Below are 15617 nucleotides of genomic sequence, written 5' to 3' on the forward strand. Positions count from 1 at the left end.
TGAGATTTGATGTGTTTTATTTTAAAAAGCGTGTGTTTAACTGCTGCAACATCTGGGTCACAAGCAGCTTCTCACAAAATCCACCAGGGTTTATTTATGCAGATTAGTGTGCAAATGGGGCAATAAAAGAAAACAGCCCCGGCTGTGCTGTTTGGGATTGACTGTTGGAGTCATCTGTGCCGCTGGGTGCTGTCAGAGAAATGGCTGAGCCGCCACTGTTCGCCAAGTTGGTCATCGCATGAGGCCCTACCCATGATCCCCTCCTGGCAACCTTTTGTTACTGCTGCCAGACATGGTAATGTGGCATTTGCAACAGGTGCCTCCTATAAGGTCAGGGCACAGTGTGAGTGCCACACCCCCCCGGAGGTCCAAATATCATGTGACAGGGCAACAGTGCCCAACCTCGAAAACACCACCGGGATGTTATGATCTGACCTTTTCCCTTCAGGATTGATTTATTTCTGCTGAAATTAAACAAAAATAACAATAGATTCTTGTATTTCTTGTGTGTATTGAGAATATGTCATACAGCCATTTCAGTGCATCGCATTTCTTCATAAACGTCCTACCAGGTAACTGCCTTTCTGTTTGTATGAGTTACTATTACTGGTGTTATTATTTAGATTCAGGTGCTGCATGCTAGAGCACAAAAATGAAAAAATAAGATTTCAATAGCAGTGAGTTGGGGTTAAAAAGACTGAGCAGTTGGCCAAAGGTCACTGTGGTGCAATAATATGAATAAAATAAAACTTCAAATTATTTTAATATATACGTTTATATTCTGTGTGATGCTAAACGTCTATACTCTGAAGAATGTCTTGTGTTGCAAGTACAGTTTTAATAATGACAACATTCATGTTTTATTAAAAATTATTCAAGTAATATTTCAAAAACCTAAAAAAGCTTTTAGCCAAATTGTGATAAGAAGCACCTATAATATTCAGAAATGTGGGTTGTGGGAAATTTTCATTATGAAATACAACTTACCACAATGATTTTTATAGATGTTTTCAGAGTGAATTTGTTTAAGTTCATAAAGCATGTAAAAAGGGAACATATTTTAATTTGAAAATTACAAATCGTATGCAAATTCCTTTCACTGTAAGTTGAATAAACAGCATATTTATTAGAGGTGATATATTATGGTAGTCATTCTATCCTGGCCATGTGTTTAACTACTACATGTACTGTAACTGTGAGTGTTCAGCTGTAGAAAACTGTAATTCAGTGCCTTGTGCGATAATTTTTCGGCAGGAAAAACACCATCTGTTGCAGCTTTTGTGGCTTTATGGCAGCAAGAAAGTCTCTATAACCTTCATGGCATGCTGCATACCAATGTCACTGACACTTGGCCTCAGTAACCAGCAGCTTCACCCTGTTTCCTGGCATCAGACACTGCACAGATACAGCCATCCTCTTTCTCCACAGCATTCACCACGTTGTAGAAATATGTAGCTGTTTCTTCTTTGTGCCCCAAAGCTTTAAGAGCCTCGATTACATTCTTAAGAGAAAAGAGGAGAGGAGACTCAGGGGAAACAAAAACGGTACGGTGCATCCCTTTATCAGATAAATGAATTAAATGTATCACCTTATCAAATTTTGGTTCAAACTTCAGTGCATTTTGAGCATCAACAAATACAACTGGAGCAGCAATTGCATCCTTAAGGCTCTTTCCAAACCAAAGGTGATTCATGATTGCCTGGAAGAGAGAAACAGTGCAATAATGGGAAAGTGATGATGATTACACAAAGGCTTATGAATGTGGTCGTGTAGACAGACACAACAGTGAGAAGCGTAAGTCTCTGGCAATTTATCTTATGGGCACTTATTGTGTTTGCTACAGACGCGTACCGAGGCGATCCCAGTTGTGATCATGCTCCCACCAGTTGATCCAATCACCAGCATCTTCGACTGAGACTTCAGCAAGGCAGGGGACATGGAGGAGGGAGGTTGCTCCCCTGAGAAAACAACAAAAGCTTTGACTGACAGGAGAGACGGGTACAATTCAGACCCATCAATGCAAGAAGAACAAGAGAAAAATGAATTGAATGCCAGGATTGATAATGAACGCATCAGAGGTTGAAGGGCGTCTATTCAGTCCTGACGTTTGTCTTTGTTCAAGGTAAATTTAACTCTTGTGTTCTTTTAAGATTGGTTGACTTCCTCATTGTTATGGTTCCCATTCAATAGGTTTCCCTTTGACACTAAACAGATTTGGACATTTCACGAGTTACAAAATAAATAAATACAATAACTGCACAGTATGTTAGTAACTTTGGGATGTTAAAGCGCCTGTGTTTGAACTCCTGGTACAAAGCTTGGCAGTGCAACATAAGTGAGACTTATAGCAATGATCACAGATCTACAGCATTTGCAGATTGTAAAATGAAAGCAGCAAATCATGCTGATTACCAGGATAGATGTTTTCAACTCTGCCACAGAAGTCCGACAGCTCGTTGTTAAGGATTATTCCAGTGCTCTGAGAGAATACCTTAGAGCCAAAACTGTGAAGACAAAACATTAAATTAACTGGATCTCTGACACTATGATAATATCTCCTTTGTGCTTCAAACAGAAAGTAACATTTTGATGGTTGATTTCTCACTGTGGAGCATCATTTCTCAGAGACTGACATGTGGTTGATGGTGCTGGTGACAGACACAGCAGATCCATCCTCAGCCAGCACAGACACATGAGTGGTGCCCATGTTGTCCAGATACGGGGTGATGTTGTAATACTGAGGATCATGAGCCTTGTTGCTGCTGATCAGGCTCCGTATGTGGTTGGCAAAGCTGTCATCTGTGAATTTTCTTGCCTTCTGAGAGAAGAAACACATAACATCACAAAAACACAAATTCAAAGGTTAAGTTATGAACTCCTGCGATGAATGTTGAGCCTGTCAGTCTGCCTCTAAAATGTTCATATCAACCATTTAACCTTACCTTTTTCAGAATTACTAGGCCTATGTTACAGTTACTAGTATGAAATTTGAGACAGAGCAAGTATGTGAACAATTGAGAATTACCTGTTTTTCTGCATTAATTATGAAATGTGACCTAATCACCATCCATATTACAAGTATGGACAAACAAAATGATCTTAAGCTTAACAAACAATAGCCGAAAACACAAATTAAAATCTTTTATCTGTTAATTGAACACAGCCATTAAACAATTCAGGCTACTTTAAGATATAGTAATCAAGAAGTCCTGTCAATAAAATGAAATGTGGATTCCTCTGATTTATTGAAAATACTTTTCTGTTGGCTATTTTCAGGAAAAGATGTGAATCGTGCCTCTCAAACAAGAGTTCTAAGAGGAACATCAAAAAAAAAAGTTGTTGTTTTACATAAAGATGGATCTCAACGACAATAGACATTCTTAGACACATCCAGTTCATAGCCAGATAAATGGTTTAGAAATGATGATGATTTAATTCTGTGACTCTAGAAGTGGACATCCAAGCCAAGATGTGTGTGAAGGCACATTGTGGTATGCTCAGTGAGGTAAAAAATTACCTTAGAGTAACTTAACTTGAAGAAATCACTAAAACTTTTCTACATTGTTGATCATGAGTCCATGTGAAACATTGAACATGGACATAGTGTCCATGGCAGGACACCCTGAAGGAAGTTTACCAAAGACCACCTTGACACCTGCAACTTCTACAGGTAAAACATTTTTCAACCTGTTGAAATTAAGATGGAATTATCTGGGCAGAACACCACCATATACAGTAGGAGTAAAAGTATTTCGTATAATACAAATTAAATGTGGCTTTACACCATCTTAAGCCCTGTAGATGCGAGGTGGTGCAGCAGGACAATGACCCTAAACATGAAAATAATTCTTCTCGATTAGCTTTAATTAGAAAAAAAACAAATAAATCAGCCTTTTGGACCCGCCAGTCAGAGCCCTGAGTTGCCAAAGGAGGCTCAAGTTATTAAATACTTACTATACTTCCTTTTCCCACCAGCACTTTAGATGTTTAGTGGATGTATTGATGGGGAAGATTATATTTCCTTGTGTGTTTTTAGCTTAAGCACACTTTGTTTGATTTGCTTCTTAGATGAAGAACAGATCACACTTTGGGAACAATGAAACAGTAGATCAATAATTCCAAAGGGTCACATATTTTTCTCTTGCCAAAGAATTTGGATCTGTCTAGAAATCCTCAGCTCCAGCTCTTTGTTGAACACTGTTTTTGGTGTTACTAACATCAGCTATGGGCTTACAGTAGCACAATGACCAATTACATTAGGCAAAAACTAATCAAATGTAACATTAAATCCATCTTCTAAGTTGCTTTACAGTATAAACAGTTTTCCCCCCTTTAGAGGACTGATGTAAAACCTAACAAGCTGGTTCCCAAACCTGGTTTTCAGGGACTCCTGCTCTGCTTGTTTCCCCAGCTATTCCTGCCCTACCCACTGGTGATTACCTGGATCAGATGTGTTCAGTCGATCTGAAGCTGGAAGATACCAATTCACTTTGTCTCCCCCGTCTCCATCCTCATCTATGGTATCTTCCAGCATCTGAATGACTGAACACACCTGATGCAGGAGATACGCAGTAGGTAAGACAGGGATAGTTGGAAAACAAGCAGAGCAGGAGTTCTTGAGGATCAGGATTGAATCACATGGACATGTCATTCCTGCCTGGCCATAACAACAAACGTGTAATAGCTCACTTTGTTGATAAGGAGGAGCTAGTTCACTTAGAGGGAGGTTTTAAACACGGAGTAGTTCCAAGATTGTTATTGACAGTAAAATAAACAAGTATTTTCCCTTCATACCATTTTGGAGAAAACTATTGTGCTTTTTACTCCACCAGGAGGTTAGGTTCTACTGAGCTGATTCAGATATTTCACACAAAACATACTGTGTAAGCATCAAATGAAATACAGTTTCATACAATTAATCTCCTAATTAACCAGCGACTGCTACTTAAACAAGCAACATCCCATTCTCCCATGGATTAAAAGCCATTAGCTGAGCATAGCTGCTTAAAAATAATGCTGACATATACAGTAATAGTCTGTGTATGTAAAAATGTTAAAAAAAAGCATCTTGAGAAACGTACTTCTTCTGAGCCAAACACTGGATCTCGGATGTGTTTCTTTAACACATTGGCAAACTTAAAAGCTTCAACATAGCGGTGATAAGCCAGAGTCTTTTGTTCACCTGTCAGAGATGCTGAGTTCCAATCATATCCTGTAAATAAAAAAACATTAATTCAGTTTTCTTTTCTTGAAATGTTTATCCTTCTGGTGGATGGATCTGGGGCCTTTCGTTGAATGAAACACACAATCACGCCACCACTCCACCTGACCAACATGGGTTCGTATTTGGCCTCCATATTCATGAAAATGATTCAAACAACCAGCTAAGATATTAATTTCCCATTTAACACATGGGAATAGCAATATGGCAAACACATATTATGTGATTTGAAAGTGTAGATGAACTGCAGCTCTGCAGTCTGTGCACGAACCTTTCATGATGTTAAGAATGAGGCTGAGGATGACGCCTCCTGCAGGAGGCGGGGGGATGTACATTTGGTACTCTCCCAAAGGAACAACCCACGCATCAGTCACTGTAACTCTGTACGATGCCAAGTCTTGCATCGTGAGTGTTCCTCCTAAGCACAAAACATTGAAACAAATCGTTCTGCTAAGCAAAACTAAACATAATCAAGACTTTAATGGATCTAGACAGGTCACACTGGACACAGTGAGTGATCACTGCAGTGCTTTACAGATGCAGTTGATTTTTTGGTTATAATAATTATAATTGTTGCAGGCAGAGCAGAAAATGGCTGGAGATGAGAAAGAGAACATCGTGGAACTTGTCAATACCTTCCTCCTGTAAGTCACGGATTAAATTCTCTGCTATTTTCCCAGTGTAGAAAGCATCTGCGCCATGATTTGCAATCATCTCCAATGTGTCAGCCAGTTTCTCAAACTTCACTGTATCTCCCATCTTCAGCAAGTTGCCATTCTTATCTGAATATAACTTTCTAAAAGAAAAACACAATGAGAAAATCACCCCCGTCAAATGTTGATGTGTAAAATGTTCATTTTTTGGAGTAATGTTTCTGTGGGTGCCTTTCATACCGTAGTGCCTGGGTCTCATTTGTGTCAATGTACGGGATGTATTGAGCTTGGACTTGAGGCAAAGGGAAGCCTTCTCTGGCCATCTGGATGGTTGGCTGGAAGAGGGTGGCCCATGGCAACTTTCCATAGAGCTTGTGTGCCTTTTCATAACCTCGAATTTCCCCAGGGATTCCAATCCACTGGCTACCTGAAGGGAAAGATTGGTTATTAGGTAGGTTATATGTCCATGGGACAAGATTACTGCATACATCTATCAAGCTTATATTTTTTATTTTTAGGTACTTTTTCTTGTGTTTTTCCATTTTTGTGATGTTTATCTGTCTTATGGGCTAAACTCTAAACTGAAATAGAATTAAAGGTACAAGTATACTCTGTGTTGCAACAGTATTCATACGTATGAGCACTGCTTTTCCACTGTATGTGTGGTCTTGGCTCAGAGCTTACAACTTCCTCTGTTGTGACTTTGGGATTACAGTATGTATTCAATTAGATCGTACGCGTAAACAAAACAATGACAAAAATTTATTATATCATGGATATTTGCATGTGTTAGAAAGGCCTGACAGCGCTGAGCTGATCATCAGTCTTTCAACTTTGTATACTTATGTATTAAATAAAGTTTTCCAAATTATAGCCATATAAACATTTCCATTGGTATTTTGACTTATTACTTAAGTAAACATAAATATACCATAAATTATGAGTAAAAGTGGGAAGAAGCTGAAGATTATTTTCCACAGTCAAAGTTCCTTACCAAATCTAACTTAACAGTATAATGTTAGGATTAATAAGGAAATTTTAATCATACTAAAAGAGTACTTTATGCAAAGAAAATTGGCCCGGTGACTCTTACAGTTAAATATTATATTGTCAGTAAAAGCAACATTTTCCATGAAAAAAATGCTTTTATTGACAAGACAGTTAAATATCTTTATAGATGGATCCATTGCCATTTCAGTTCTAATCAGTGCCTGGTTTAATTAATAACAAAGTGTTGTGTTTTATAGAATTCCATCTACTTGATGTATAAAAATCTTAATGGAACTTAGGTTCTTACTTTCTCAATAGAGATAAGGAACCAGGAACACATTAACTTAATACCTTAGACCTTGAAACCTTGAAAGACAGAGCAAGAAAAACCTGTTCTCTACAAATGAATCAGGAAATGACTACTGGTGTAGGTGATGTGATCAGTCAGAGCAGTACCTGAAATCAGCTGGAAGGTCCTGGGACATGACTTGAGCAGGTCAGATTTAAACTTCATGGGTACTGTCTCTCTGGAGTTGATAATTTTCACTTTACCTTTGAAAAGAGATTATATCATCAAATGACTTGTCTCTACAACCGAACACTCATTAGTTCTTCTGTAGACACTGAATAAATGAAGAAATAAATGTTACCAGAGCTGTCCATCACTGTAAATATGGACCCTCCTCCGATGCCCATACTTTGTGGGTTCATAACAGAGGTGCACAGCAGTGCTGCAATGGCGCCATCTACCGCCGATCCACCTCTTAGAAGGATGTCCCTGAAATAATATCAAACTCATCACCGAATCCATGCGTTCTCGTGTATGTAAATGCAAGGTATGTCCTTGCGTTTTGCATAAGCCGCCGTCATGTAAAGGACCTTGTGTGTGAAAGGTTGTGTACATTTTAAATTCATTCCAGTAAACGGAGCATGTCCCCTCGCTACTAAAATTTGCAATTAAAATAAGCTTTGTAAGGTGCGTTTGTAAGCCGTACAGAGATTTACAACTGCAGGCAAAACGGTATAAAAGTAGCTAGTAAAGCTTTTAAGTTAAGATTAGTTAAAAAAAAAAGTGAAAAAGCTTGCTAACTAAAATAGGCCGCGCGAACGTGTGTGTAATTCCTAAACCACAGACCAATGAAAACAATTATTTAGCCTGACAAAAAATGCCACTCACCGTGCAATCTCTGAACATCTCTTAGAATCTGCGGCCACTGCAGCGTTTGAGAAAGTATCAGCGGAACACTTGCGCCTCACAAGAACAGCAATACACACAATTATGGCAACGACCAAGAGAAGCATCAGCGCGCAGCAAGTGTACACCCTCGCCTTTGATCTTGCCATAGCTGACTGGACCAAGTCAGTGAGAGGTCATATAAGTTTCATTTAACTTTTACACATGTCAACGACTTTACCTTCTGTTTTTAAATTGGTTGAGAGCCCCTTCCCAAGAGGCGTGACGCAGACAGTGTGGCTCCACCTCTCGCTCGGACGGCAGGAGGAAATATATGGCGAGCAAGGTGGTGGACCGATAGCGCTGCTGCCTCACAGCTAGAAGGTCCCCGGTTCGAATCCGTCTGTCGGCTGTGGCCTTTCTGTGTTTTAATTTTCTCGCTGTGCTTGCGTTCAATTTTACTGGACTCATGCAATAGTTAACAACAATACTCCACTATTTCCAGTGGTGGTTAAAATCTTAGTTTAAGTTTCAAAAAGCATTAAGAAATATAACATACCCTGAAGAATAAAATACCCTGTGTCAAACACAAGTTGATGAATTGCCTAAGTTGTTCAATTACATACAGTAAATGTTGAACAAATGCTTACAGACCAGTCAGGGCCTCTCACAAAGATATTCTAGCTCTAACAACAGCTGTTCATGCTACTGATGTAATGTTGCTGTATCTATGTCTCCAGCAGCAAAGCAGGATATTCATAAACCAGCTTCACCAGAATTATCAAGTACAGGCGAGTGTCTCTGGTCTTTATAGTGTCTCTATACATTTGCTTCAGTGATATGTTACAGACATCAGCACCATTTGGCACATCAGGACTCTTCATCAGGAAAACAAATATAACTAAAAACATAATCTCTGTCAACAAGCTGAATGATGTAATTAAAATAAAAAAAAATATTCACACTTACCCAGCTCCGTGTTTTGTCTTGTTTAACTCCAACCAATCTTAACAACTAGTTGGAGATGTCCAAAGGCTGACTTGAGTCCTAAAAAAACAAACCAAAAACACAAAAAATCAGAACAAGGACAAGATGCATGAATAAAACTTCTCTTGCGCAAGAGTACTGGCACCAGATTATTGTTTTCTTCTGTTTGTCCACTAGATACTATAGTTTGCTGTAACCAAGTGAAACCAATATCCCCGCAAAAAAATACTATAGACCTCACTACACCTCACTCAACTAAAATATCTCCTGGTAATCTAAATGAAACTAACAATACAGTTAAATTATCATTTTTCTTATTTTTGAGGCTTTGGTTCTGTTAAATGCTAAATGTTGGCTATAAAGTTCACCAAATCTGCAAGCAGGTTTCCCATGGAGGGAAATCGTCTAAATATTACCCACTAAATTAAAGTACAAATAATTAAATAATCAAATGAGTAAACACAATGACTGTGGGGCCCCTGGGGTCACAGGTCGGAGAGCCACTGGCAGACGCTTGGGGTCCCAAGAGTGAGATCTGCAGCTGGACCCTTCTAGAACAGGTTGCTGACCCTGTTGCTGTTAGTTGTCACATACAATCACCATTAAATTACTGCGCTGATACTGCTGTTGGGGAGAGCCAGGCGAGCCGCAATGCATGCTGGGAAATGCTGTCTGTCGTTAAATCAAACAGTAACGAGACATACGGAAGAGGGAGTCTTTCAGCTGAGTCAAGTCAATCAAGGGAAACAAGAACCGTACCGGATATGAAGTACTTGGCCTTCAAATTAAAACAACCAGGTTGCGCTTGGAAAGCGGAAAATGTTGCAGTGCTGCATCAAAGTTCACTGCCAGTTAACCTGTATCTGAGTTAACAGATTAATCAATTTGTCCACAAATTGTCAGAAGATTGTGAAAAATGCACAGAGCCGAGATTGATGTACTGATATAGTTTATGTTTAGTATTTAGATTTTTGGCAAAATGGAAAATCAAATCCATTTTATAGCTTATAGTTATCAAGATAGTTGAATATCTTTTTTACTCCCTGTTGCACCTTTGCCCTGTACGAAGAGGAACTTAGAGTTCAGTCTTTTGCAGATTGCTTATTTTGGAAGGAATGACCGGAAGTATCGTTGCAGGTTCCTGTAGTTTCTTGATGCTGGGTGGTTTCCCTGTTGGCGCGTCAGTATTTACAACAAAATAATCAGAAGCCTATCCGACGCTGCTGTGCGCCACAGCTAGACAGTAAGGGAGTCAAACCGTCGGTAGGACAGCTTTCGTATTTTTCCCAAAATACAATGGATGTCGTTTACATTTATACAATCTTTTACGTATTTTGAAGATTTTTCCTATAATGTTGCCCAGTGATATCCGTCTACCTTGTGCACTGCAGTGGTGCGCAGCTTCGCCTGGAGAAACACCTGTGCGCCTCTCTTCTCTACTGGCCACAGTCATAAATGTTGAATAGGTATGGATGCAAACCTGTGCACGAATCGACGCACCAAACATTCACATTGCTCTGGTCAAGCAAACATGAGTTCGTTTATTGCGATCGGCTTGTTTGCCGTGGCTTATTGAACGCTACAGCTCATCAATATGTTGGTCACCAGTGTGCATGGCAGCTTGGCCCTGGCAAGAACAGCTCTCGTGGCCAGAATATTTGGAAATAGTGGAGTATTGGCGGTATAAGGCAGAGTGTGTGTTTTGAAATGGTTTTATGATCGGGTTTGAGATCCAGTCTGTCCTAAAGTAGCTGGAATGTGTGTGGGGGGTATGGGGGCGTCTTGACGCTGTCAGACAGGATGTAGGGGAGGAACTATTTGAGTAGGATTACCCGACCATTTTTGGTGAGAGCGCATTGTGGAGTTCTGATCACTGTTGACGCATTGCACTCTTTGCGTTTTGGCTGCTGGTCCATTATCATTATATAACCATACTCATGTAATCCAGTCCTTTATTTTAACTTCGGTAGCATAGGATAACACAGACTACAGCTCGCCCCCACGTTCCTCCTGAGGATCCATTTATGCAGCTCCTGCTGAGCGACCTATGAATGCCAATTATAAACGTGGGTGGGTATCAGCACTGTTAACGTTTACATAATTCAATGTTGTTCACTTTGTGTGTGTGTGTGTGTGTGTGTGTGTGTGCGTGCGCGCGCGCCCGCGCATAAACACAAAAGAAGCAGATTTGTGTTAAATGCAGCAATGTGCCCATGACATGACTCATGGTTTTGTACAGTGCAGTATGGTGGTTGGCTCGGGAGGGGGAAGCTATAATCCAAATTGTCTTCAAAGTGTGTGTGTGTGAGATAGAGAGAAAGAGAATGTATGTGGGGTGAGTTTCAGAAGGTGTGTTTTCACTGGTGCATACAGGATGGGAATTTGCTGTCAAACTGTGACATGGAGGACATGTTCACGGACACAAAGCAGCGTGTAATGGTACCTGCATCATATCAACTCATTCTGCGTGCCAACACATTAACAGTAAACAGTGTGGAGTCTTAATATCACAGTCACAGCAGCCTCCTAATATCAGTTACAACATCCTCTTCTCTTCTTATCCCTGTTTCTCCTCTTCTTTCCTTGTTTTTCAGAGAACAGATAACCCTAAGGCGCGGTGTCTGTCTGCGTTTGTCTGAAAGAACAAGAGAGGGAGCAGCACAAATACCACCCAACCAGACATCATGCAAGGAGAAACCTTCGCACATTGCAGACTGCTGAAATGTTAGGACTGAAGAGCAAGGGTGCCAGATCAGATCAGCAGACTGTCTACATTAGGGGGGGCGATTATAGCTGCTTGACACTAGACTTACTAACACTCTGTGTGTGGTTTAAGGCCCATTTCGATCACAATCGAGAGAAGACGTGTTAACTGATCTTTCATCAGCACTTTTTATTTCTGTTAGATTCAGCAATTCAGTAACGAGCTGAGATGGAGTGGTCACTAGAGAATGTGAGGGAGATGGTGGCTGGAGGGATCCAGTCTATAAGGGAGTGTGAGATCTGTGCTTTTGCCATAGCCATGTGTGTGCTGCTGTTGTTTATGTGGTATTGTTACAGGGTGGGCCGGGAGCATGGCTCCAGCCCCCTGCGTGGGAGGTATCTGGCCGGGCCCGGCCGGATCGGAGGGGTTGTGGGAGGCTTCATGGGTTCAGACTGTCGTGGCAGGGGGAAAGGGAAACATGGATCACCTCTGGAAGAGCAGAACGGCTTCGCTTTCTGCCAGTCTTCAGAGTGCTTCCGCTGTACCAGCGCTGGAGAGAGTCTAAACCAGAGGCTCTATAACAGCTTGCAGGATTATGCAAAGCGCTACACCTGGTCAGGTATGGGCAGAGTGCATAAAGGAGTGCGTGATCAAGGCCGATACCTCAACAGCCGGCCAACCATCCAGCGGCCAGAGGTCTTCTTTCTCCCTGACCTACCGTCAGCCCCCTTCTTCTCCAGAGAAGTACAGAGACATGATGTAGAGCTGCTGGAGCAGAGCTTCCCCGCCCTCCTAGCTGAGTTTGAGAGCATCTACCACCAGCCTCCAGCTCGCAGTGGCTCCTCCCTTCCACCAGGATGGAAAGCCAACAGTACTCCCCGTGGGCAGTGGTGGACCTACTACCTTGTCAACCAAGGCACACCTCTAGTCCTGAATGTCCGGAGATGTCCGCGGGCATGGAGGGTGCTGGGCCAGCTGCGCACGTTCATTGCCAACAATGTGTTCGGAAATGCCTGCTTCTCTGTGCTCACGCCTGGGGCTCTGATCACTGAGCACTATGGTCCAACAAATGTGAGGCTGCGCTGCCACCTGGGTAAGAAAGGGAACTGTTCAGTGAACTAAAACTCATTCTACCATTTGATGGGTGTCTAACTAACTTAGCATATCTAAAAGAGGAGTAGCCCAGAAGATCAGCTGCTGTAAATTGAGACGCTGAATTCTCTTGGCTCATGGAGGCACGTGGCTGAAATATTGTTCTCAGTGCACCTCAGTTTGGATTCTATTTTCATCCATATGTACCATCTGAGATGGATACAAAAAGTGATGTTTATTGTTGTGTGGGCACAAATCTTGTAGGATGCTTTAAAACAGCATACTCTAATGATATCAACAGAACATTTTGTGTGGGATATGTCATATGGGAGTTTGGGTAGCATCACAAAATGTTTCAAAATGCCATGTATTTAATAAATTCCATGCATGTAATTTTTTATTTTTTCTCTGGCAGGTCTCAGAGTGCCCCCTTCCTGTGAACTTGTAGTTGGTGGAGAGCCACAGTGCTGGTCTGAGGGTAGCTGTCTGCTTTTTGACGACTCCTTCCTCCACCGGGCTTTCCACGAGGGTAAGACGGGATTAAAATGTCTCGCACTTTTATTTATTCCTTGAAAAGGGATTGACCTAAAATTACATAATCCAGTATGGCTAAGGAAAATGGGATATTTTTTGAAATGAGACTGAAATGGGTTTCAATGTAAGGTTTCAACAAAAGGGGGTTTTTGATTGTTTTCTCCTGCTGTGTTTCTTTGAAGGCATTGCAGAGGATGGCCTCAGGGTGGTCTTCATGGTGGATCTCTGGCACCCCAATGTGGCCGCTGCTGAGAGACAAGCCTTGGACTACATTTTTACTCCAGGCCGTTTAGAAGACAAGGAAGGGAAATAGGTGTGAGTGAGAAACCATGTCCAAGCAAGAGAAAAATTGCATTTAAGGAGGTATCTGTAGGACTGGGGAGAAACTCTTTCTGCCTCCAGACCAGCTCTCACACTCACTGTGTACATATTCTCCAGCTCATACAGTATCTCTCATAGTTGATGACCAAACATTGGGCCTCTTTTATCACTCATTTATCAATACTTAAATTTTTTGAAACTTGGTAGATGTACGATCACTTACGCAGCTTTTTATTAACGTGTATGAACACCATGGCAGGGACATTTGAGCTTATTTATCATTATTGCATTTTGAATAAATAAATGTTTGATACACCTACTAGAGATGAATGAAGTGACCGAATTAGTTCCCATGAAATATGTTTTTCACATTTGCATTTCTTTCAAACTGTGAGCTTATTATGGAACTAAATTATATCTTTCAAAGATGCTACAATCAGCTCACATTAGTTTCAGTTGCTGATGGAGAAAGTCTAACAGTACGCTGATGGACGGCAAAGTACTCTACATGTGTAATGAATGACTCTGAGCTAGTCAAACATTAACGTTTCACTCTCTTGATTTTAGTCTTCGCAGCATGTACAAGTCCATATTCCAACATATTCTGCATTTACTGGAATCACCGAATAAGTGGTAATGGACCCCAAACACTTCCTTAGCATTAGAAGAGACATAACACAAATATTTTGTATAAAGTATTGATGTTATTAATTTACACGTTATCATCAAACACATGTTACTAATATTTTTACACTTACTGTGACACCTACATCTCTTTCCACAAGGGCTAAGAAATGTGATCGTTCAAATTTTTTATATTACTTAACATATCCGGTCACATTTAAAATTCAAATGTTTGATTAAGCCAGGACACTACTATCAGTGAGTTTGCACGTTTCCATTTCAGAATGGAATTCAAATGTAGGGTAATCTTTCAAGTGTAGGATAACCTTAGGTATGTTTACATTTTTATGAATGACTGGACATGCTCTTGCTTGCAGAATGTTGACATTTCAGTGATTGTAGTATTCATTATGATTTATTTAATACCACAGTAAAAATGGATGCTAAAGCTTCATTTCAGTTACTCCAAAATCAATAACGTGGAAATCAAAACTTTGAGCTGGGTTATGTATAGGATGCACACTTGGGGATTTATAATATTGTGGATATATTTGCAACTGTTTGTGTAATCTACACAGTGCTGAAACAAGAATGTGTCTTGTGTTAATCGTCAAGATGAACAGATCCATCTAAATGTGTTGGGATAACTGAGGTCCAATGTCCATCGTGACATGATTGTTTACAGCTGCAGCAAATGTCTCTGTCATGACCCCTGCTGGTGTGGTAGTTTACTGTGCTCCCCTATGAAAATCAGTCCAGCTTTCACAAAGACATGGTTAGATAAGCACATTTTTTGGTCAAATTGTGTGAGTCGACCTGTGCTGTAACACTGGAGATGAAGCGTTTTTGGTAAACTCTTGTAATTTGGTTGCATTTGATATCAAGTTTGTATTTCTGTAAATAGGGTTGAAGTAAAACACTGAACGGTCTGAGATGTTTTGATTGTCTCCAATGCTCTAACTATTGTGTTGTCTTGATTTACAGCTGAAGTGATTGCAGAACATTGTCCATTTTCATTAGGCCAAACATAACATCACTTTGATAGACTAAATTTGTAGATTCTGTAAAATGTTTATGAAGTATTATCTTTGTTGTTCTGTGATGTTTTTTATTTTTATTTTTTTCTGATTTTTATCAGTCTGTAATTTTGTTATGCCATATGGTATCCATTATTAAAGCCACAATCCATAATTCTTCCACAGCACTTCATGGATATATGTGCACAGTCAAAAAGGTAGTGAGGAGTAATCTTCAGCAGCTTTACTAGTCCATTACAATTCAAGATGAATCTATTGAATTCTAATGTTTACAAAAATA

The 15617-nt window shown here is 40.3% G+C and overlaps 3 protein-coding genes across 8 annotated transcripts in view; 1 reads left to right on the forward strand and 2 right to left on the reverse strand.

Annotated features, from left to right (window-relative positions):
- Positions 1-8979, reverse strand: ggt5a (gamma-glutamyltransferase 5a). 2 transcript variants are annotated; one of them, XM_067521319.1, is made up of 12 exons: positions 8042-8979; positions 7515-7642; positions 7321-7416; positions 6115-6301; positions 5857-6017; positions 5493-5639; positions 5082-5212; positions 2634-2815; positions 2413-2504; positions 1852-1958; positions 1589-1699; positions 1-1501 (listed from the first exon to the last, which is right to left on the reverse strand). In XM_067521319.1, exons 1-12 carry the CDS (start codon positions 8206-8208, stop codon positions 1355-1357), a joined length of 1656 nt encoding a protein of 551 aa, XP_067377420.1. In that variant the 5' UTR covers positions 8209-8979; the 3' UTR covers positions 1-1354. The 2 variants fall into 2 exon arrangements, with proteins under 2 accessions (XP_067377420.1, XP_067377419.1); XM_067521318.1 differs by having other exon boundaries at positions 2634-2818; positions 8042-8977.
- Positions 1-9335, reverse strand: part of ggt1a (gamma-glutamyltransferase 1a) — a 31219-nt gene extending 21884 nt beyond the window's left edge. The window contains exon 1 of the mRNA XM_067521317.1: positions 9008-9335. The gene's annotated coding sequence lies outside the window, so the exon portion shown is untranslated. The remainder of the gene's footprint in view (positions 1-9007) is intronic.
- An 832-nt stretch (positions 9336-10167) lies between these two features.
- asphd2 (aspartate beta-hydroxylase domain containing 2) lies at positions 10168-15497 on the forward strand. 5 transcript variants are annotated; one of them, XM_067521413.1, is made up of 5 exons: positions 10168-10288; positions 10389-10491; positions 11620-12822; positions 13237-13350; positions 13538-15497. In XM_067521413.1, the coding sequence occupies exons 3-5, from the start codon at positions 11958-11960 to the stop codon at positions 13666-13668; spliced, it is 1110 nt and encodes a 369-aa protein (XP_067377514.1). In that variant the 5' UTR covers positions 10168-10288; positions 10389-10491; positions 11620-11957; the 3' UTR covers positions 13669-15497. The 5 variants fall into 5 exon arrangements, with proteins under 5 accessions (XP_067377514.1, XP_067377515.1, XP_067377517.1 ...); XM_067521414.1 differs by having other exon boundaries at positions 10174-10288; positions 10417-10491; XM_067521416.1 differs by lacking the exon at positions 10389-10491 and having other exon boundaries at positions 10174-10288.
- Positions 15498-15617: the final 120 nt, after the last annotated feature.

Source organism: Channa argus, chromosome 11 (assembly GCF_033026475.1).
Source record: "Channa argus isolate prfri chromosome 11, Channa argus male v1.0, whole genome shotgun sequence".
NCBI lineage: Eukaryota > Metazoa > Chordata > Actinopteri > Anabantiformes > Channidae > Channa > Channa argus.